Source organism: Pantherophis guttatus, chromosome 11 (genome assembly GCF_059756535.1).
Source record: "Pantherophis guttatus breed Tessera chromosome 11, ASM5975653v1, whole genome shotgun sequence".
Lineage (NCBI taxonomy): Eukaryota > Metazoa > Chordata > Lepidosauria > Squamata > Colubridae > Pantherophis > Pantherophis guttatus.
The window spans coordinates 26,215,920-26,238,459 of record NC_142073.1 but is presented as its reverse complement, the minus strand read 5'-3'; the positions used below and the strand labels follow the sequence as shown (position 1 = coordinate 26,238,459).

At 51.0% G+C, this 22,540-nt stretch overlaps 1 protein-coding gene across 8 annotated transcripts in view; it reads right to left on the bottom strand.

The window, feature by feature from the left end:
• The window catches only part of FCSK (fucose kinase), a 34,450-nt gene that overhangs the window by 10,369 nt on the left and 1,541 nt on the right, over positions 1-22,540 (bottom strand). For 4 of the 8 annotated variants that reach the window (XR_015729616.1, XM_060681510.2, XM_034425651.2 and 1 more), the window contains exons 2-20: positions 22,304-22,455; positions 22,037-22,087; positions 21,343-21,468; positions 17,331-17,403; positions 16,966-17,063; positions 15,998-16,078; positions 15,774-15,893; positions 15,301-15,472; positions 14,948-15,075; positions 14,561-14,662; positions 13,966-14,136; positions 13,210-13,283; positions 10,875-11,239; positions 10,425-10,635; positions 9,850-10,016; positions 8,714-8,941; positions 8,029-8,172; positions 6,975-7,094; positions 5,977-6,164 (exon numbers count right to left, since the gene is read on the bottom strand). Coding sequence is in view for 7 of the 8 variants with exons in the window: in XM_060681510.2 (XP_060537493.2) it covers positions 5,977-6,164; positions 6,975-7,094; positions 8,029-8,172; positions 8,714-8,941; positions 9,850-10,016; positions 10,425-10,635; positions 10,875-11,239; positions 13,210-13,283; positions 13,966-14,136; positions 14,561-14,662; positions 14,948-15,075; positions 15,301-15,472; positions 15,774-15,893; positions 15,998-16,078; positions 16,966-17,063; positions 17,331-17,403; positions 21,343-21,468; positions 22,037-22,087; positions 22,304-22,455 (2,771 nt within the window). In the remaining variant the exon portion in view is untranslated. Of the gene's footprint in view, positions 1-2,208; positions 3,429-5,976; positions 6,165-6,974; positions 7,095-8,028; positions 8,173-8,713; positions 8,942-9,849; positions 10,017-10,424; positions 10,636-10,874; positions 11,240-13,209; positions 13,284-13,965; positions 14,137-14,560; positions 14,663-14,947; positions 15,076-15,300; positions 15,531-15,773; positions 15,894-15,997; positions 16,079-16,965; positions 17,064-17,330; positions 17,404-21,342; positions 21,469-22,036; positions 22,088-22,303; positions 22,456-22,540 lie in introns of those variants that run through there. The other 4 variants (XM_087877155.1, XM_087877154.1, XM_087877153.1 and 1 more) reach the window with 3 other exon arrangements.

The following is a 22,540-nucleotide window of genomic DNA, read 5'->3' as shown; positions in this document are numbered from 1 at the left end:
ATTGTCCAAAATCCTCCGCCCTGCCTTCCAAGGGATCCTCCCGCACGCCCGGATGGAGCAGGGAGCGGGTCACCCTAAGCAGGGCGGCCGGACAATTCCCTGATGACGCAATAGAGGCGGAAAAGTTATTAAACTTTGCCATCTTTATCGCCACTAGGTAGGCCTTAATATGCGACCTTACCAGTGTTCGATCAGATTCAGCGAGACTGGCCCTCCAACCGCTCTCCAGGCGTCTTTTCCGGTGCTTCATTTCCCTCAGCTCCTCAGTGAACCAAGGAGCCGCACGGGATCGGCACTGGGTCAGAGGCCGCAAAGGCACGACTCGGTCCAAGGCCCCACCAGCCGCCCGATCCCAGGCGGCTACCAGGTCCTCGGCCGAGTCATGTGCTAGAACCTCAGGAAATGGCCCAAGCTCCATCTGGAACCTCTCAGGATCCATCAGGCGCCTGGGGCGGATCCATCTAATTGGATCCGCCTCCCTGCGGCAGGGGGCAGCGGTTCGAAGATCCAGGCGAAGGACTGTGTGGTCTGTCCATGACAAGGGTTCCATGTCTATATCCCCAATAACAAGACCACTCAACCACTGGCCAGAGACAAAAATCAGGTCCAGAGTGTGACCTCCCCTGTGAGTAGGGCCATGAACTAACTGGGTCAGGTCCATGGCCGTCATGGAAGCCATGAACTCCCGAGCCACCTCAGACGTTTCACCAGCGGATGGCAAGTTGAAATCACCCATGACTAAAAGCCTGGGTGTATCTACTGCCACCGTGGCTATCACGTCGAGTAGCTCAGGTAGGGCTGTTGCTACGCGGCAGGGAGCCAGGTACGTAAGCAACAAGCCCATCTGAACCCCATGACCCCACCTCACAAGGAGGGACTCACATCCGGCTATCTGAGGCACAGTGTTCTCCCTCGGCCCCAGATCCTCGTTAATAATAACCGCCACCACCCCCCTGTCCCTCCCCTGGGCCCTCGGCTGATGGAATGCTCTGAAGCCTGGTGGGCACATTTCGACCAGAGGGACGCCGCCCTCCGGGCCCAACCACGTCTCCGTAATACCCGCCAGGTGTGCTCCATCCTCTTGAATAAGATCGTGAATGAGGGGGGCCTTATTTACCACGGACCTGGCGTTGCACAGCATCAGCCGAAGGCCCAGATCCTGAATATCTAAGCCACCTAGTGTCCGAGCGGAGCAAGTGCGAGCCCCCGACACATGATATGGTCCCCTGCTCCCGCAATATCTGCCTCTCCTATTCACCGTGCTGATGGAAAATTCCTCCTCCGGATAGTCCTCCAGCCCCTCCCCGATCCCTCGACCTGCACCCTCCAAACCGTCCCCCTGTGCCGGGCTCGGCTCTGACCCTAGTGGGTTCGTCCCCCCCAAACCCCTTGGTCTTCCTCCCGGTTCCCCTTAAAAAAAATCATTATTCCCACCCCTTAAAAATTTCATTAAAAATTTACGTAAAAAACCCCTCAACCCCCTCTTTGCTGCATGCCATTTCCTGCCTATCTATATGTAGGGGTTCTGCTAGTAATTCCACTATTAGTTTATATAGATCCTCTTCTCTGTTTTCTACCACATTTTGAAATCTTAAGTAATAGGAGGATCTGTCTAGCTCAAGACAGGTCACTGTCTCCTCCAACTCCTTTTTCTCCATTTCCCATCTCTCTTCTGCAGCTTCCAGTTTCTTTTCGGTTCTCTCTACCTTGGCCTCTATTATGTTTATTTTTTGCTCATTGTTTGCTATTGATTCCTGAATCTTTTCCATTTTGTCATCCAATTTTCTTGTGTCTCCCTTCACTTCACCCATATCCCCTTTCATTTCTTCATGATTTTTTTGCATTATTTCCTGCATTTTCATCATGACCTCTTGAATCATATTCAAAGATGTCTGCATGTTCTGCACAGCTGCTGCTGTTCCTAATTTTTCAGTAGATGGCATATGTGTTATTAATTTTTGCCCTGCAGGTGAAGCTGTCACAGGGGTTCTTTTTTACTGTTTTTGTAATTGTAGCTGTATTTGACATTTTAATTTTTTGTAGAAAATTTTTTCCATAACACCATATATATCTAAGTTTTTACCCCAAGTTGTATCTATAGTTCTATTTCTAATCTTTCTTCTTAATCTTAAATCAATATAGAATACGGGAATTTCAATAGCAATAGCAATTATCAATTATATCAGTTCACAATTAATTTCAGGTCTATACAATGAGAAAATAGATGTATTTCCTATTATTGAATTAATTAAATTATTACACAATATCTAGAAGAAAAGGAAAGAAAAGTTAAGACATTAGGGTGGATCATCAAATGTTGAAGAAGGGAGGGGAATCACATATAGTAAAAATTATATAACAATATTTAGTATTATCTATATTAAATCTTAGCTAACAAGTTCCAGAGTTACATAAAGAAAAAATTGGATTAACTATAAATTTCCAATCTCATACAAATATATGGTAATCCTTTACCAGTCAGTATATTGGTTGATTTAATATCTCCAGTCAATAAGTCTTCCTTCTGTAAATCAATGTTCTTTCTTCTTCACTCTTTCACAGTTCATTTTTTTTCTCCTCCTGTTCTCCAAACTTAAAGATGGCAGCTTTCGATTTGTCTAGTCACTGTCACTTCCTCCATCTCTATCTCCAAAGGCTATTCTTTACTTTCTTTTTTCTCCAACCTGTTCACCACCTACACACACCCTCAGTACCTCCTCACAGTCACAGTCACAATCCCAGTTCCAGTTTTTCTTTGTGATTTTCTCATCAATCCAATCCACAATCCACTATCCTATCTCTCTCAGCACCGCTCGTAAATCACTTGCACTCTCCACCAATCTTTCTTCCACTCCCACTGCTAAGGAGCCGCTTTTTTCCTCTTTAGAGACTCACTTTTTCCCCCCCGTCTGCCACCTCTACAGTTTCATTGAGACACTTCAGATATTTTGCCTCTTGTAAAACTCTTCTCACTGATGCTTCTTGTTGCTTCTCACTATTCTGCTTCCTCATTTTTCATTTGGGTCGCCATGTCTCCGGACCTGGCTCTGACAGCCGGTCTCTTCCACTCTGGATTCAGGGGGCTCCACCCTCCTTGGTGGAGGATTGCCTTTCACTCCACCACCTCTGGGCTATCCCCTTTCGTTTGCTGTCCTCTTCAAGGTTCGGTGTTGCCGTTATCGGCTTCCAGACATGGAAAATCGGGCAGGAGAAGTGGAGATTCCAATTCCTTGCACTGCACCAGCATGACGGTACCCCGGAAGTCGGGATGTAAAATGTCTTATTCTGGCACTCCGGTGCTATTTTTTAAAAATCCAGACTCTGGCCAAAGGATTATTAGAAAATTCTGACCAAAAGCTCCACACCTTTATAAAACCATGTCTGTTGTAAAAACCAAAGTTTTCTTCCAAGTTGTCCTTCATGGCCTGCTACAGAAGAGAAGTTTCAAATGGGACAAATGCTTCTGTTCCCATGGCTGGCTTTGAGTAGGTCTATTAGATTCCACTTTCTATACTTATCTAACCTTACACACACACACAGAACAAAGGTTCTTGGATGTATACGTGCATGAGTGTACATAAATAATACAACACACACACACACAATGGTGTATATATCTTCCTGCATGTGTACATATATGAATGGATATGTACAAAAGGTGAACCTGGACTTCCAATTGTACTTCCGGCGCCTTCGGAAGCCTGGACCGTGAGTTCCGTGAGACCCTTATCGGAGGGTCCAAATCGGGACCATAGCCAGCCTGGAGGGGTGGCAAAGTAAAGGGGGACAGCCCTAGCAGGTAACAGCTGCATCTCCCTTCCCTGACTAGAGAAGCCCCCTCAGCCAATGACGAGGAGGAGCAGCAGCAAACATGGCTGTCATGAAGCTGAAGACAGCCTTAATACACAAGACTGTGTAGGAGCGGAGAAAGTGAGTGGTATGTAATCTGGGTAAGAGAATATTTTCCATTGAAAAATGACCCCAAGAAATTCAAGGAGAAAGCATTTTTGAACTATTTGCTAGCGGTGAAATAAGCACAATAAAAAAAAAAAAACTCAGAAAGGAGGAACTGGAAGCGTCGCGGCGAGACTGGCTGGAAAATAGCGGGCTCCGATGAGCCTTGCGAAAATCCAGGCAGACAAACCGCTGTCAGGAGGTCTTCAGACCGGATCCATCCTGTAGGGACGGTGAAGAAGGAGAGGCACCTCGGACAACCAAGAGGAACAGGAAAGTCGGAGGAAACTCTTCAATGCGGAGGCAGCAGCCATTGCGGCCCTCATGAAGATGGGGCAACCGGAATAAGTTTTGTGCAGGAGTGGTGATTTGGACAGAGTATTTGTACTGGGTGAGCGATTGGCCAACTCATAGGTAAAAAAGAACTATTTTAAAATTTTCAAAAGAAGTCCCGGTGAGCAAATAGCAGCTAATTAGCATTGGGGAATCTTAATGGAGGGAGAACAAAACGGAAGTCAGAGCACTAAAGCCCAGAACGGGGTTTGATATTTGGAGTGGAAATTGGATTTGGAGACATTAAAATTATTATAAGAAAAAGAAACCCGAAAGAAAATAGTTTCTAAACAGGATTGAATATAATTTTAAAAGTTTTGAACTTTGAAGGGAGAACAAAGAAAAATTCAAAATAGAAAACCCCTGTAAAGGGAATTTTTCAATTGGATTTGGATTTAAAATTGGATTTTAAACTGGAATTTGGGATATATAAAATCAAGAAGAGAAAGAAGGAATTTGAAAAGCATTGGATAAGCAGATTTAATAAACAATTTGGATATTTTGTGACTTTGTTGGTTTGAAACTTGTGGATTGGAGAGAGACATCTGCCGGTGGAAAAAAAGTACTACAACAAACAATTTTAAATCTGGAAAAAATTACAGTGACCTTGAGCTAAAAGAGCCGTGAGAAGTTTGAAGGAGGATTTGTTTTCTTTTAAGCTGTTTGATCTCGACAACTAAAGGAGATGGGAAATAACAAAACTGTAAATTGGAGTTAAAAGCAAACTAGAATGTCAAAATGTAGCAGGAACTAATTGAGATAGTCAAAATGATGCATGTATCATTCAATCTTGATAGAAAAGGAGGAATTGTGTCAGAACATATTCAACTCGATAAAGAGACTAAGAATGAGATGCAAGAAAACAGCACTGAAGATTTCAACATTGATGATGAAAAATTAAATGTTTACATTGGAAGTAACAATGAAAAAAGAGAAGGGATAGGAGGAAACAACCTAAAAAAAGAAGCAAACTAAGGGAAGAAAAAGAAAGGGAAAAAGGCTAGAGAAAAATATTTTTAATGATTTCACTGGAATTAACAGTGGCAAAAATAAAGAAGTTAGGACGAAACAAGAGAGAAAAAAAGGGGGAAAGGATTAAGCAAAAAGTTAAATGATTACACTGAGATCAACAGTTGGGAAATAAGAAAAGTGAGAGGAGAAAAGGGGAATAGAACAGATGGGAATTTAGGGCAAACTAGATGTGTAAAGCACTTAAAAGTCAAAGAAAGGATACAGAAGAAAAGACATAATAACTATAAAAAGAAAAAAAGAAAATGAGAGCATGAGATAAAGGGATCACTAGTTCCAATGGATCTACTCTGAGTAAGGCTAAATCCAATTCTATTTGTCTATTGAAGGTCTGCAATTATGGCAGACAGAATTCCAAAGTACGGTTGCACAAGTTTGTTTTTCTTAGAAGAAAATCTGTTCCACACTTTTCTCACAATACAAGCTGCACGTTATTTTGGCTGTAATCTTGTAATGTTGCCAAACCTGAGGCATTCACATCTGAACTCTACAGCCTGTAACCACCTTTTAATCTAAGTGTATTAAGGGTTTGTGTATATATCAGTTACCCAAGGAAGCAGCGTTATGAGACCAGGGACAGCACTGAGCAATCTTGAGACTAAGATCTAGGAGCAAACGTGTGCAAAGCGGGGTGCTAGTCAAAAGATGTGCCTCACATACCTGGAGCAAGTTGCGAGCAAGGCGGGTCTTCCCCGTGTACAGCAAGAGCAGGTGCTGGTTCAAGGTGTGGATGAAGCCTTCCGGTGGGGTGATCTCTTCCACTTCGATCTTCAGTGGCAGCTGGGCTTTCGAGCGCCCAATCTTAAGCCCTGGAACCAGCCCGCCCACCTGGTCTTGCCATCCACCACCTGAAAAGGACAGTGCAGGGGTTCAGGCCCAGGCCAAGAAGTTCCGAGTCCAGGAGCTTCTGCTCACTATTACGCAGCAACCATGCGAAATGGGCGAGACAGGCCGAGAGCAGGTCCTCCGTCTCAACTTCCCTTTCAGGTACAAAGTGAAAGTTCTAATAAAGTCCTGCGACCAGGGGGGAGTGTGTAAGGATGCGCTGTCCTTGCCAGAGATCAAAGAGGGACTGGTAGACTTCATGGCATTTTCTCAGAATCTGAGAGTCAGAAGGGAAGGGGCCTCCAGGCACATCTAGTCCAACCCCCAGACTGTCTGAAGACCTCCAGGGAACACGCAGCTGATTCTGCCTTCCCATCAAGGCCTTTTTTCTAATACCTAAACTGAATCCCGTTCCCCACCTTTTGGTATCTGGTGTTCTTGGTCCTGCTCTCTGGGGATGTGGAGAATGGGTCCGCTCTATGGGATAATGCTTACTTCTCTGAAGGGAGCCACCTCATCTCCCCTCAGATCGCTTCACCTTCCTTTAAATAGAGCTAGTTTTCCCTCCTATTCATCTAGCCTAAACTCACTTCAGGTTGTCAGTGTCCATTTTAGAGTCCAGTGCTCAGAACCAGGCAGAATATTCCACGTGGTACCTGACTGAGTAACATCATGGGCAATTGCTTCTTGTGACCTGGACTCCCAGCTCCTGTTAATACATCCAAAAGGAGCCTTTACCTCTTTAAGCAGCTGCCACACAGGGCAGACTTATTTTTCTCTTCTACTGATGCTAGGAAGGGCTGGTCTAGGCGGCAACAGGACAAACTCCTTACCTGTGGTCAAAACCTGTTCCAAGTGCAGCACCGCATGAATGAGGGACTCTACACCAGCGCAGCGCCCAGATACGCGATAGAGCGATGCGATCACTGCGCCTGCCAGGATGCTGCTTGTCCCTGCGGAAGAACACAAAGCGACACAAATGTGGCCTAGGGAAAAGGGAGCCGCCTTTCGCTCCTCTGCACGGAGGTCCCAAACGGACAAGGAGGGCGCTTGACCATCAGGTACGGGGAGGAGGAGAATTAAGAGCCTCCCACTTTGAATTCTCAAAAAACCTCAGAGCTGGAGGCGGATCATTTGGGAAAAGCTTTGGGAGGCCTCAATCCCTGAGATCTTCCCCGGAAGTACTTCACAAAATGGCAGGCTTGGTCATCAGGGCCAAATGGGGAAAGAGTGAAAGCCTGACAGGAAGGAGGGTAACTGGGCTGTTTGAAAAGGGCTATTTGTGAACCGGCTCTTTTCAGAGGGAGGTAGAAACAGAAAGAGGCAACTGCTGCCATAATGCACCAGCCTCATCCCCCTCCCACCTCAGGTCAGCCTGGCCAGGAACCTGATGGGCTTCTGGAAGGACCTGAAGGGCTGGTTTGGCCATCTGGCCTGGAGACCGGAGGGAGCGCACAGCCCGTGGCCCTGCTTTCCCAGGGGCTGCTTCGCAGGAATCTTGATTGTTTTGCATTGTTTTCTTTCTCTGCATAGTTGTTTTCTTTTGGGGAGGTGTCATTTGGCACGGTTCATGTTTTTATTGTAAGCCACTCAGAATCACTAATCTGGGATGGGCAGCTAGATGGATGGATGGACGGGTGGATGGATGAGGGGTCTTTGGTGCTCTATGAGCTTAGTTGTTTCCTTGCAAATGTTTCATTAGCCAAACTAGGTCACAGTGGCCAGTGCTAGTGCCAACAAGCTCAGAGAGCACCAAGGACCTTTCATTTCAACCCTGAACTATAAATATTCTATTTTATTGGGAATAAATGAATGATACAGAGAAGCAATTTCCAAGGCTTGCTTGGCTCTCAACCAACCCACAGCAAGCCGAGAGCCTCCACCTACCCAAGCCCGATCCATGGGGCAGATGAGACCAGGTGTGAAGCTCAAAGCCACCTCCGAAACGTTCCTGCAGCTGCTCTCGCAAGGTTTGGGGGGACAGGAGACTAACAATGTGAGTGCAGACCAAGGCTGCTTTGAGCAAGGCTCCTGGAAGAAGAGACAGAGTTGCAGCAAAGACCAGAGAATGGGCAGCCAAGCCCCTCAAACCTACCCTGGCCCTTTGTTTCAGAGCCCAGGTGCAAGGAAGCCTGAAGTGAGGAGCAGGCAAAGACCATCGGCCAAGAGTCGTCCCGAAGGTCCAGCCAAGACTCTGGAAAGAGCCTGAAGGCTTATGATGCAATGAAACAGGGGAGAGGGAGTCTAAAGGCCTCTCTCACTGAGGCACCACCAACATGAAAATGTTTCAGAAGAGGAAGGACAGAGCATTGGGCACGATTCACAGTACATCTCAAATGGCAGGAGAACCAAGTTAATCAAGCTATAAACATGTTCTTCCCATGTCCTGGGTGTCATTCAAGTTGGGTGAAAATGCTCTGCCAAATGATATATTCTACAAGCTACAAGCTAAGACACAACTTCTCCAGAATCCACAGGACATCATGGCAAGTGGCCCACCCTTTTGGCTCCACATTCCGATTCCTTTCTGGCTACAGGGAGGGACAGCTGGACGGAAGATGCAGGTTCTCACCTGGCATATGAGGCTGGCAGTAATCCCTCAGATCCTCTAGGTCGCGGCAGACCAATTCCACTACCACCTCTCCCTCCAGACTTCCACTGGTGCTGATCAGTTGCAATTCTGGTTTGGCAATGCGTCGTGCCTGGGCACCAATAGGCCTGCAGCCGTCTACCAGGACAGCCACATCCACCACTGCTCCACCGTGTTCATACGTGATTGGAGGGGTATCACTCCATCCCCCTAGAAAACACTGGTCCTGTTACCAAAGGTCATCAGATAGAACTCATGGACAAAGCTTGAGCTTCCACACCTCTTTTACAGCTGGTGGAATTTCTTGGCTCAAGCCTCACCTGGGCACACCAGGCATGATTTGGCACATCTCTTGCTCAATTCTGAACTGATCTAGTGAAAGCTAGGAAGAACTTTGAGGCTACAGATCATCATGAAGGACCAGGATGTGGGCTGGGCAGAAAGTGAATGCTCTGAAGGGCGTAAGATGATGCAGACTTCTTGCTACCCTTGTCCACAGGCAGAGAATGTTGCAGAGCTTCCACTACTACAGAATGGAGGGGGGGGAGGTTGAAACAAAAACGACACCCCTCTTCATTCCATGTAGAGAGTTTGCACACAGTGGCAAGTTGATGGCAGGAGTTTCAAATTGCCTTCAGCAAGACTAGAAGCCGAAGGAGGAAGCCTGGAGAAGTATTGGCACTGGGAGTAAGTCATGTTCCCCACAACCAGCAATGATTGTTGGGCTTTAGGGCTGATGCAAAAAAGCTATGAGTAAACCTGATGGCAAAATAGATGGAGGAGTTCCTGGGGAAATAAAGTTTTGGAGCTGTTTCCTTGCGCTGCATCTCCTGCACGTTGCCTAACGCAGAAGAGAACAAAGCTGCAGCCTGGATGGAGGACAGTCCTTGCAGATGGGCGGGGCCTGAATCAGGCATCTTCCAACCTCGGTCTGCTCAGGCCTTTTGGCACGTGCCAATCCTTCCCCCCTTATCAGTTAACCAAACTTCCCCCAGGCCCTCATTCCCCCCAAGCTACAAACCAGGCAGATTTTAGCCAAGTATTTAGTACAGGGGCCCAGGTGCAGGTGGGCAAGCTCCTCTGGGCAGGCATCCACAGAGCCTCCGCTTGCCACCTACCGGAGAGGTCAATCCGTGCAGGGCACTCCACTCTCACCCAGCAGCCCAGGGCAGGCAGCTCCACTTGCCAGAAGCCGATGAACTTGGAGGAGAGCAGGATGGCCCTGCGGATGAGGATCTGCTCGGCCCCCTCGTAGTGTCGGGCAGCGCGAACCAGCAGGATGGGTCTGCAAGAGGAGGGGAACCAGGCTATTGGGGGCCTCTGGCGGGCACATCCCCTTTGGAAAGAGCCTTGAGGTTGTGCTGCCTTCAGAGACACCTTTCCGAAAAGCGGAGAAATTTTCCCAGAGCCACTGGAGCATGGCAGCCCTGCTGGACCCATCCAAGGGCCTCCGGGCTGCAAGGAAGGCTGGCAGGGGTGAAGCACCCCCCCCCCAATGTGCTGCACAGCCTCCAGCGAGTGGGTCAGGTGCTTGGCGGTAGTCGGGGGCAGATGCCAGCTGCCTGCCATTGGGCAAGGGGTCTTTCCAGGCAGCTCTCGGGCCAGGAGACAAACAGGGGCCCCCAAGTAGATGTGGGAAGCCTTGGCAGATCTGCAAAGACTGCCCTGTATCTCTCCCCCGCCCTTCCAGTACCTGCTTAGCCATTTCTTCCTCTCCATGGCAAGTGCCTTTACACCCTGAGCAATGTCTCCCTTCTCCAGTTGCTGGAAGGCAGCGGCCCAAGCAAGGTTGGCTGTGGGGCCACTCCGTAAGCCCCCCTCTCCTCTGGCCATGCAGCCCAGGAGATCTGCGATGCACGCCAGTGCCCGAGCAGCAATCCCCAGATCCTCAGTGGTGGCAGCCACTAGGAAGGAAGCAGAGCCAAGAATTCTCTCTCCTGCCCCACTGGCACCCTCCCCCCGGGGAACTCAAATCACCACCCTAGCACCTGGGCAGAGGGCTGGGCTAAAGAAAACTCTCCCCCCAACCAACAGTGGTGCCCCCTCCAACTTCCCAAGGTGGCCTGGCAAAGGAACATGCTCGGCCTGAGATAGAGGTCAGCAAATGGGGGAATTTGTGGGCATCCCAGACCCGCCTCCCTACCCTGGTCCAGGGTATCCAGCAGAGCCTCCCCAAAGCCCTCCAGGACGGCTGAGCGGATCAGAGGCAGGAGGCTGCAATTCTTCTGCTCCATCAGGACCCGCTGGACTTTGCGCTGGGCCTGTAGGACAAAGATGGCCCTGCGGGAGGCCAGTTCCGCCTCCTGGTCCAGACAGGCCCTCATCTCCTCCCAGGACATGCGCCAGGCCCTCCTCCAGGACTGCAACTGCCAGGTCTCTGGAGAGCCCAAGAGCCACAAGAGGCCCCCGAGGCCCAGGGGCTCCGAGACGCAGAGCACAGGGAAGAGACGGGCGTTCAGCAGGCAGCGCTTGTCTGGTGGGACATCCGGGCTCCACAGGTCCTGGCTCCTGCTCAGGTGAGAACAAGCAGGTGGCAGTGGCAACGCAAATGCTCGCTCCTGTCCCAGGGTAAGGGTCCTGAGGCAGGGCCAGTTCAGCAGATCCTAGAGGGCCAGCCCAGCAGAGGAATGAGCGGGGCTCAAGGGTTAAATCTAAAAATTTTTGCTACCGGTTCTGTGGGTGTGGCTTAATTAGTGGGCGGGGCTTGGTGGTAAGGTGACTGGGAGGGTGTGGCTTGTTGGTCAGGTAGGCGTGGCCAAGTCAATGTCACTTCTTTGCCCATTTTTAACCTACAAAACACAACACAACTGGCTCACCCACAATGTAAAAGCAGCTGTGCTAGACCCAAAATGGCCCCTGCAACAAGCAGGAACCTCACACAGCCACAAAAAGCCCGAAAAAACAACTTTCACACTTTACACAGATAAAATTCCACATACAGCTTTGTAAGATTTTGTGTGTTTGTGTAGTTAGAGTGAAACACTACAGGAACACACTAAATCTCAGAAAGCTGCACAAATATTATTTTATTTTAATTTATTTTTATTTTTATATAAAAGCAGCTAAATTTAAAACTTCCTAAACTTTAAATGGCTAGGTCTAAAAAAAGAACAACTAAAAAAAAACCCAATTAACTATTTTTTTAAGCTCCCAAAGGGGAAAAATACTTACCCAATAGAACAGGGGTCTCCAACCTTGGCAACTTTAAGACTTGTGGACTTCAACTCCCAGAATTCCTCAACCAGCTTTGCTTTGCTGGCTGAGGAATTCTGGGAGTTGAAGTCCACAACTCCCTGCCTGCTTGATTGCAGGCTGGGAGATTCAGTTGCTTGCTGATGCAATGGATTGCAGGGATTACAGCAAGGCATTGCGACCAACAGCTAAGGTAAGCAAGCTGAGGGGGGGAGAGGGAGGGATTTTTGCTACCCATTAGCAGGCAACTCAGCTGGGATCGTCAGAGCTTGGCTCGCTAGAGCCACTTAAAAGAAAAAAAGGCTCTGATGATCGCGCGATTCAGCTGGGCATGGGGTGTGGGGGCAGGGATTTTTGCTACCGGTTCTCCGAACTGCCTGCCGCCATCGCTACCTACTCGCCCGAGCCGGTCCGAACCGGGAGCATTTCACCCCTGGCGGGGCTGCCTGCTACTGGGGGCTAGGCTGGCGCGCTGAGAGCAGGGCACCTCTTTGGCCAGAATTAAAACTGCATGTTTGCTAGCCAGCCTCTGTGTGAGGAAGAGAGGAAGATGCAGCAGGACTTGGAGAATGTTCTCTCAATCCCCCAAAGATACCGGACTCCGAATAAAAATGTATCACAGGAGTCTCCTAATCACTGCCACAACCACAATGGACCTCTCTTATTGTTTAGTTTGAGATTACGTGGTGGGGTGCAACAACCCCCCCTTTTAGTTTCTCTCTGCAGTCCCCCTTGAGCCCCCATCTAGGGGTGGGTCAAAGAGTGGGCCTAGGAGAGAAGTTGATTGTTACTGCATTGGTTTTGCCTCGTCCCATGAGGACTACTTGCTGGGCTAAATAAGTTTGGGCTAAATAAGTTTGTGTTCGCTGCAGGTTTTGTTTCATTTCTGGGCCACACTGAGTTCTTCAAAGGTTGAAAACAGACCAGATTCTAGAAACAACAGATTCAAATCAATCTGGCCTTGCAGCCCGCATCCTGCAGCTGCTTCCAGGAGAGGCATCGGGAACTATTCCAGCCCTGCAGCTGCCAGTTCTTGAAGAGTCTCCAAGAACATTACTCCAAGCCCCTTCGAGGCCCTCAACAAATTAACCCCGGGTTCTCCTCACACCCACAAGTGCCTGGTATCAAACAGAACCCATGATATGGAAACCCATCCTGTGACCACAGCTTCCCTGCTTCCGAATGGCTAGACATCCCACTGCTCTTTGTGAGCCCACCAGGCAGCATCCACAGGCAGGATTGAGGAGGTCCTTGGAGCATCATGGCCTCACCGAGGTGACACATACCGTATTCCAGTCCGGTGGTACAAGGCTGCCCATGGCAAATTCAAGAAGGTGCCATTCTCTTCGGTCGCTGTACCCTGTGGAGAACAATCTCTGTCTCAGAAGTAGCAACCCACTAGGGGAATATGTGACTGTCTCTGCTGGGAGACTTGTGGGCTCCCTTATGCAGGTAACTGCAGGTGCTATGCTGCTGCGAACACAGGCTGCTCGATTAGGAGGGCCAGGGGTCTGAGCCAGCTCCTCTGCATACTGCTAAAACCCTTGTGTCTGTAACCTTTACCTGGATGAAACCATGTGTCACAAGGCAGAACCTTTTCAACCAAGGGACTCCAAATAGGCTAACTTAAATAATGCATCCAAAATCGAGGACCCATGACTCCCTTAGAACTGAAATTTGGCAAATTTTACAAAATATTTTATGGCATAAAAACTATCATAAAGCATTTTATGACATAGTATAAATGTCATAAACATTTCCTGTGCTGATGTTTGACTACGCTATATACTTCAGTGATGACTAATTTGAAGGCAGAAACATAGTCTGTGAAAGTACCCCTGAATTTTGAAGAACTTTCCCAGGGCATTAGATGCTCTGCCATTGTTGAAAGCATTGAGAACTCTGGTAAGGAAATCTCTCTGAAACCATCATTCAGGATTTGGTTTGTTCTTATGGACAGCTCAGGGGGCTGAGAAGGTGGGAACTTGCAGGAAACTTCCAGAAGCCTGGAGAAATCCCCAAAATGAGCATCTTGCACATACCTGCCAGTCATCATGACGTCCACTCAGAGTGAATACTTTGCAGCTCATGTGTCTCAGCCGGATAACATGTCCTTGAATGACCACGTCCTGAAGTAAGTGGCTTCTGAGGGTCGCAGAGGAGGCTACATCTAGCCCCGTGAGGAGGCAGCCAGAACGGATGTGTAAGGGGCCCTGAAGGAAGACCAAGCAGCCATCCGTCCCTGCTCAGAACAGGTCACACATGTCCTGGCCAGAACCTGGACACCTCAGTCCATAGGATTTGCCTTGGTGGCACCGCAACTGCTCTGCAGGCAGGCAGTCCCTGGCATGGTGCAACCTGGGCAGGTGGTCAAAGCGCCTCTTTAAAGAGACAGGCTCCATCCATACCTCTTGTTCTTAGGAACTGAAATGGGGGGGGGGGCTTGTTGCAGGCCTTCCAGTGTAACAGCACCCCATCCTGGGCCAGACCTGCAAGAAAGCCTTCTCCCAGGGACTCTCTGGGACGAGCGAGACATCAGCCCAGGATGCTTACGGGCTATAGTGATGAATTAGCTGCATGGTAGTCCAGAAACACTTGGACCACACTTGGTTCCAAGGGGGAAGAAAGACCACCCACCTCCAGGCTGCAGTGCTGGATGACGTTCCCTGGCCCCACAACCACAGCACCCCCCAGCAGGCAGTTGGTGACGGAACAACCTTCCTCCAGTAGACGCGGCTCCTGCATGGCACAGAAAGGGAAATGTCAGAAAATCTCTCCCGAACAGGGTTGGGTGGGGGAACTCTGAGGGACCCCCATTCCCTCTGCCCTCCTCGTCATAGGAGAGTGTGAAGAGGGCAAGCTGCAAAGAGGGACTTGCCTCCTCAACAGGAATTGGGGTGTGAGGAGGATTATTTATCCCGACTGCTGATTGCATGCAATGGCCATCTGCCTTCGGACTCCCACCACTCCCGTTTCCTAGCCAAGAGGCCACATCCATGAGGAGAAGGCTAGACGAGAACTTACATCCACATTGGAATGGGCCACCTTGCAGAAACCCCTGCTGTGGGCATCACTCGGCTGAGGGGTGAGGTGGTAGATGTGCTCACTGGCACATGAGGTCATGTAGTTATAGGTGGCATCAGGGAGGTAGGCTGGGGAGAGAAGGACTTCATGAACTTGCCAGCAGCCGTCACCGGCTCAAGGCCCTCAAGGGCCCCCAGTTCTGCCTGCCAAACTAGGGAGACTTTGGCTCTCCCTGGGAGGGAGGCAGGCCTCTCGCCCGCCCATTCTCCCCCCTCCCCCACCCTAGCCCCAAGCTGGGGTTCCAGATCTTCTCCTCTGCTGCTACAGCACCAGGCATGCAACGGGAGACTCACCCATTGTGAGTGGCAGCGTGCGGAGAGTTTTCCACAGCACAGTCCGGGCAGTCCGAGCTGCCCTGGAGCTCTGGACATCTCCTCCCACCATCCCTGTTCGGCGTCCGGCTACAAAGGCCTCCTCAGTCACTGCCTGGGCCATGCATAGGAGCAGGTCAAAGAAGAGAGACAGCTGTGGGGAGAAGAGAATCTTCACCCAGGGAAAAGCAGCTGCCAGGATGCATGTCGGTCTGCTTGGGGAAAGACGGTGCCCATTGGAGGCTGCCCTGGCTCCCAGTCTGCAACTCTCCCCCCCCCCCCCCCCCGCAGCTTGGGCTCTTCCCCTGGAAGACCGACTGGCTTCCTCCAGGGAGTGGGAGAGAGCCCTTCCCTTGGCTGTTCCTCTGCCTTCCCAAGTGGACGCCTGCCCCCATGAGTACCCAAACCAAGGGGGGCTCCTTTTGGCCCACCCGGCCCAGGCAGGGCTTTCCCACCTGAAGGGCCAGGGCTCCCGAGTCCAGCCCCATGTAGGTGCAGGCATTGAGTGGGGGGATGACGTGGGTGGCCAGAAGCTGCTCTGCTGCTCTGGAGGAGAAGAAGACGACCCCGCACACCTGCCAAAGAGAAAAGGAGGGCAGCTCCGGCTTTGTGGGTCTGAGGCCGCCCCCTCACATGCCAGTCCACAGGGTGGACTCAGCCCCACCAGGCTCCCACTCACCAAGGGGACCTTCCCATCGGGCCCCAGGCACCGCTGGATCTCCTCCTCTGAGCTCTGGTGGAGGATGTCTTGCACCGCCCCCTGGGGACACACAAGGGCTGAATTAGCCTTGGCTGGTCCTCCTGCCGGACCCGGTGGGGGTGGGGATGTGTGTGAACTGCAGGTCGTGGCTCCTCTGATGCTGCTGGCAGGGAAAGCACCCAGGCAGCCCCGGAGGGGGGCAAAGGGGCTGCACCTCTCAGGCAGCCACTGCTGGGCCCATCCTTAGGCTGCACCCCCCACCCCAAATGGCAGGAAAGAGCTACGAGGAGGGAAGGTCAGTGCTGGGATAGGATCCCAGGAAGAAAGCAGGGGAGGGGGCACAGTCCCCTCCAGGACCCCATGCCCTCTCCTCCCTGGGGAGGCTAGGAACAGCCCTGCCTCGCCCAGCCAGCAACATCTGGCCGGCCAGAGAGAAGATCCATTTCCTTTTCCAGGCAGCCTCAGCAAGGGCACCCCCAGCCGCCCCTTTGTGCCCCACAGGAACCTCTCGGATAGCCTGGACTCCAGACTGCTTGCCGGGAGAACAAGAAGGCCAGAACCACCGTGGCTCTCCCTAAATGGGGCTGAGATGCTTATTTGGAGACTGTGATCCCTTCACGTATTTCTTGATAAAATCCAGATGTTATTTAGACTCGGCTTTTGCCCTCAGTCAGAGCCTCCAAAACCCTGTTTTTGTTATCTCCGAGTTGGCTGAAACCCTAGCAAATAATTAGGATTTTTCTTACGGCCAAGACAGAGTCCTTCGTTATTTTGGTCTTACTTTATGTTATACTCTTGTTAGCCGCCTTTGGCAAGAGGTGACATTTTAGAGAGAGCAAACTTTTTGAATTGCATGGGGAAAGCCAGGGAGAAACCTCTGTGTTGAAGATTATGAGGCACAGGAAGAAAGTGCCTCTGCCTACATAAGCAACCTTTCTGGGGGGCACCTGAGAATCCACAGAGTAGACGCCATGGTGCCTGGCATAGGAGACGCTGGCGGGCACTGCAACCACTTTCACTCCCTGGAAGCTCTGCCAGTCAATTTCTGCAGGGCGAAATGAGTTTCATTAAGCATCCAGCCCTCCCTCTGAGAGCCGTCAAGCCCCACAGGTCTTCTCAGCAGGAATCAGGGCCCCAAAGCAGGCCCTTCTAGGCCAGAAGGCCCAGCACAGGGGCTCTTCCCTCCTCCAGCGGCCCATCCCACTCTTGCCTCTGTGATGAAGGCACCCAACAAGGCAGGGGTGAGGGGCCCACTGGCACATTCAGCCCCTCTGCAGAAGAGGGTCATCCCCTGCCCTGCAGGCAGACTCACCCGGCATGGCGGGGACCGTCAGAAACATATCGGTGCTGGAGACCCACACGCCTGGGGGAGAACCCTTGCAGACCTGCAAAAGGGGCAAGAAGGAAGGGAGCACAAGCAACTGGGCAGCTGCCCCTGGAGGCCTTCAGAAGGGAGAGACGAGTCCAGTTGCCCAGATTATCCTCAGACATTCAGGGCTGCTTAGCATGGTTGAGGCTTTGTGGGTATTTACTGACTACCTAGATTAATATGTCTGCCCAATCGGCATGCAACTCTGGCCTGCAAATGGCCAATGAAGTGATCACAATAACCATTAAAAAGAGTTAAAAGACCAGGAAGCCATCATCATACCAAATGGGCCCACCCCTTCGGAAGGCCAGGACCAGTAGTGGGGTCCACTTACCTTCGCTACCAGTTTGGAACTCTGAGCGCCCGTGATGACGTCCGGGTGGGTGGGCGGAGCCTCCTGCCACCGCTGCCACTACCAGTTCGCCCAAACTGGGGCAAACCAGTAGAAACCCACCACTGGCCAGGACCATCCAATTCCAGAGAGAGGTACACGGTTCCAGAGGGTAACTGCTGCAACAATGGAGACTCGCTTCTTGGGCCTTTCTATGTGACCCCGGATAAGAGAGAGGAGCCCGGGCACGCTTCCCCCCGGGCCCCATGGGAGGAGCCCAGCAACAGAAGACAGGCGCTCCCACCCAGAGCTGTGCCATGAAGGGTCTGGCAGGCGAGGACCACCCCCTGAATGCATCTGAGGTCCTCTGACAGCCAGTGCAGCTTTTGAAGCCAAGGGGGCCACATGGGGGGGACTGAGACACACCTGGCACTGCATTTTGGACCCCCTGCAACTTTCAAGTAGTCTTCAAGGATGGCCCCATTGCAACCCCCAAATGGGAGATAAAGAATCCATGAGTGACACCAAACAGGATCTCCTAGTCTTGAGGAGGGGTCTAATTCATAAGTGCAGGTGGGACCCCCCCCCCAGCTTAAGGATGAATTCACCGTGACTTTGACCCAACTACTGTCATCTCCTAGGAGCTTAACCGGTCAGGATGGATGGATCTAAAGCCCAGGTGGCTGAACTAAGAGCCAAGAAGATCCTATGGGACCAATTGGCTTCTCCCAGATCTCCAGGCAGAACCCTGCCTCCATAGAAGTCCAGGAGTTCCACTGGATTTCCACAGCCAGAGTAGATCTGAGGCGCTTTACCCAGTAGATGCCTAGAATATTTGTCCCAGCAGCCCTGCAGTGATCTGACTCCCCTTCCCTCAGGAGGAACTGAGTCATGGGGGCCGTCGGTCGGATACTCCTTCACAGTGGGTGACATTTGCTCTTCTTTCTCCAGCAGCCCTCCGTCTCTGCCACTGATTCACCTCTCAAGATCTCCTCCAAAGCCTGGGGAGTAGTGGGAGGGGAGTCCAGTTTGCAGGACCCGCAAGCAGAGAGAAGCCTCAGGCCAGTATTGTCCAATCATGCCAGAGTCTCAGGAATCCCTCTGGACTCTAACAGGATCCATTTGGAGCCTGGGACAGCCTGGTCCCAATGCCCTACAGATCTCCCAACACGACACACCACCAAACGGTGATCTCATCACAACAAGTTAGTGATGTTAATATTCTCCATCTCCAGATCTCATCGCTGCTGCCTCAAGATAAAAACAGATCCAGCGCATGGCCATTACTGGGATCCCCAGATTACAAATGCCAACTTGGCAACAGATCCACAGTTCTGGCATGGAAGCCGCTACCAGCCTAGCCCATTTCGCAAGCAGGGGCGCACAACCAGTTCTCTGCAGAGCAAACCGTGATGACAGACTCGCCCCCCCACTCCGGGCAGATGGTCAGCACCACACTCAACACTTCCAAGGGCAGACCTCTGAGAGAGAAGTGTCCCCCAAAGTATGGCTGGCCTCCACCCTGCTACTTTTCCGAAGAAGAATGTGGTTTTGTCAGCTGGCCTGGGGACCACGAACGGAGATGGAGCCAAGTGAGCGGCTGATTCTATTGTGCTGTTGATTTATTGATTTATTTGAAAAAATTATATTGCCACCTACATGCTAACGGCAACTCAAGATGGCTTATCTATATCTATGTATATATATATATATACGATCCAGCATAACTCTGGAACGGCTCAAGCAATTTCAACCAAACTTGGTACACAGATGACTTACTCTCTAGAAACAAATACTGTGGGAGTAAGACACTCCTCAGTGTGTGTGTGTGTGTGTGTGTGTGTGTGTGTGTGTGTGTGTATTCCAGCATAACTGGAGCACCTCAAGCAATTTTAACCAAACTTGCTACACAGGTGACTTACTCTCTGGAAAAAGTACTGTGGGGGTAAGACACCCCGTGTGTGTGTGTGTGTGTGTGTGTGTGTGTGTGTGTGTGTGTGTGTGTCTGTGTCTGTGTCTGTGTCTGTGTCTGTTCCAGAATAACTCTGGAATGGCTCAAGTAATTTCAACCAAACTTGGTTCACAGATTACTTATCCTCTGGAAATAAATACTGTGGGGGTAAGACACCCCTAACACCTCTCAGGTGTTTGTATGTGTCTGTCTGTGTCTGTGTCTGTGTTCAACCATAACTCTGGAACACCTCGAGCAATTTTAACCAAACGTGCTACACAGATGACTTATTCTTTGAAAAAAAATACTGTGGGGGTAAGACACCCCTAACACCCCTTGGGGTGTTTGGGTCTGTGTCTCTGTGTGTGTGTTTGTTCAACCATAACTCTGGAACGTCTGGGCTGCTGAAATGAAAAGGAATGAATTATATCTATAGTGTCAAATCACAGTACTTTTGACAATGATAGTGTGCATTTTGTATTCAAGTTCTGTTAAGATACAGCCTGTTGTGCCTTAAAATGGCTTCTAGTGTACATCAAAATGGAGTTGCCATGGTAACGGCTTCACAATAATCCACAAGGGGGCTCCCTCTGGTAAGAGGGAATGGTTCTTATACAAACAAACAAACAAACAAACAAAAAATAAACCCCCTGGGCCCTCAGCTTCCAGCAAAGAGGGCAAGTTGTCGGGGGAGGTGCCTGCTAATGCAGATAATCATCACAAAGGCTGTTCCCTGTAGAATTTTTCCCAGGCTGTTGGCCAGGGCAATTAGGTCTCTAATTCTCACAGTGAGCGATGGCTTTTCCTGTCTAATACAGGATTGGGATAAATAAATACCCGGGCAATGCCGGGTTATCAGCTAGTAGGAAATAAAAGCACATTAGCCATTTAATGGGTTCCATCCCGCTCTGGGTTCCCCTGGACTGCTGACAGATCCACGTCTTCAGGGCCTTCTGAAAGAGTGGGGACCAGTCTAACTTCCGGAGAGAGGGAGCCACCACAGAGAAGGCCCTTCTTCTGGGTCCCACCAGATGTACCTCCTTAAGGGGACGGGACCTACAACATTCCTTGCCTCCCCACTCTAGTGGGAAAGGTGGATGTGACCGGCAAGAGATGTTTTGCAGTTGCAGTTGCCGGAGAGTGGGGCAGGGGGCTTTATCACATGATGGATTTTTAAAACTTTGTCAGCCACTCGGCGTCACCTATGTGAGTAAGGTGGCTGTATCAATTTGTTGAATAAATGAACTAAGTCTTGCCTTGTGCCCAGCCAGGTCACCTTATGCAGGCCTGGTTGCCCGCTTGCTGTTTTCCAGTTTTCCAGCTCCCAACCTGCCAAGGGTGGGCCTCCTTTTAAAGTATGTCAGGCCTGACTCGTGAGGAGCGCCTCTAACTGCCATCACAGACATCCGATCATGTCCCTGTTTCTAGCAGAAGTCAAACCTGGACGCTTCACGGCTCCTGTTCGCATCACGTCAGGTGTACAGACGGTGGGTTGCAGCCTCCTCTCCTGGAGGGACCCCAGAGAGCAGAGACTCTCCCTGGCCCCTCTCAACCCTTGCCTAAGGGAGGGCGGGTCTCTCTGCAACTGCAACCCCCACTCTCCTCTGGGCAGCAGGCAACTCTGTCTGACCTTCACTCCCCAGCAGTGGGACATCTGCCCCCACCACACTCACCCGCTCTGTCAAGGTGGCCAGAAGCCTGTCCAAGTGGCAGGCAAGCGCCTCAGTGGGGGCCGCAGGGTCTTCGAGAGGGAGGCAGAGAAATGCACGGCTGCAGTCATCGAACAGAAAGTCCCGGCCCTGGGGGGAGGGGAACATGTCACTGGATGTCCCCACTAGGAGGGAGCAAGCCTAGGAACCCACAGGCTCAGTCAGCCCCAAGCCCTACACACCAACGTGTGTATGTGTGTGTGTGTGTGTGCCCGCGCGCATGTCCTTGGCTACAGGGACAAAGTTGGCAGGAGCTGCAAGGCTACCCAACAGCAGGTCAGCCCTTGAGGAGCAGCAGAAGCAGCTGGGGCAGGCAGGGCCAACAGCCTGTGTGTGTGTGGTAGGGGGGATCCATGTCAGTCTTGGCCTTCAGGGCTACCATTCTGCTATGATCTCTAACTGAGCCTTTGCTCCTTTTCTAAACTGACCTGCTTCCGATTCTCCAATACGTTTGGGAGTGGGGTGCTCCTTTGGCCTGACCAGAGGCCCAAGGCAGCATATGCTGCCTGGCAGATTCCTCATCCCCCCCCACACCTGGAAGCAAGTGCATGCTCCCCCATTCTCTAGTGGAAGCCAGGAACCTGCCTCTCCCCAGACAGGCTAAGCAAAGGTCCCACAAACAAAAACCCAGCAAAGCAGAAAGAGATTCTCTGCTCACCATGTGCAAGACAAGAATCCTGGCCTCTTGCAAGACGTCAGCAGTGACCACCTGGAGCAGCAGATAGGAGAGAGACCCGGATGTACTTGGGCCAGAGGCAGTTCCCATCCCAAACTGAGATCCAGGTATGGTGGAGAGGGGGTGTCTCACAAATGGATTCCAAGCTCAACTGGGTCCCCAAACCTGTTGGGGGCCCAGCTAAGCTGAGAAGCAGGAGCTAAGAGGCAGGCGAGCTGGGAGTAAGGGAGGAGATGTCGGGGTGCTTACCGTGTAACCTGCCTGAGCACTCAGGTGTTCTGCTGCCACCAAGAGGGCATTGAGGGTAGCCCCTCCACTGCCCACCTGGGCTTTGGGGTCTTCCACAGTGAGCAGGATGGTCTCCCGGCCCAGGGAGCCTCTCTCTCTGCGGATCTCCAGCTCTGGAGGCAAACAAAGAGGAGAGAGCGGAAGTGGGCGGCCTGAACTTTTAGCAAGAATAAGGAGCCGCTTGGGACGTGGGGTGGA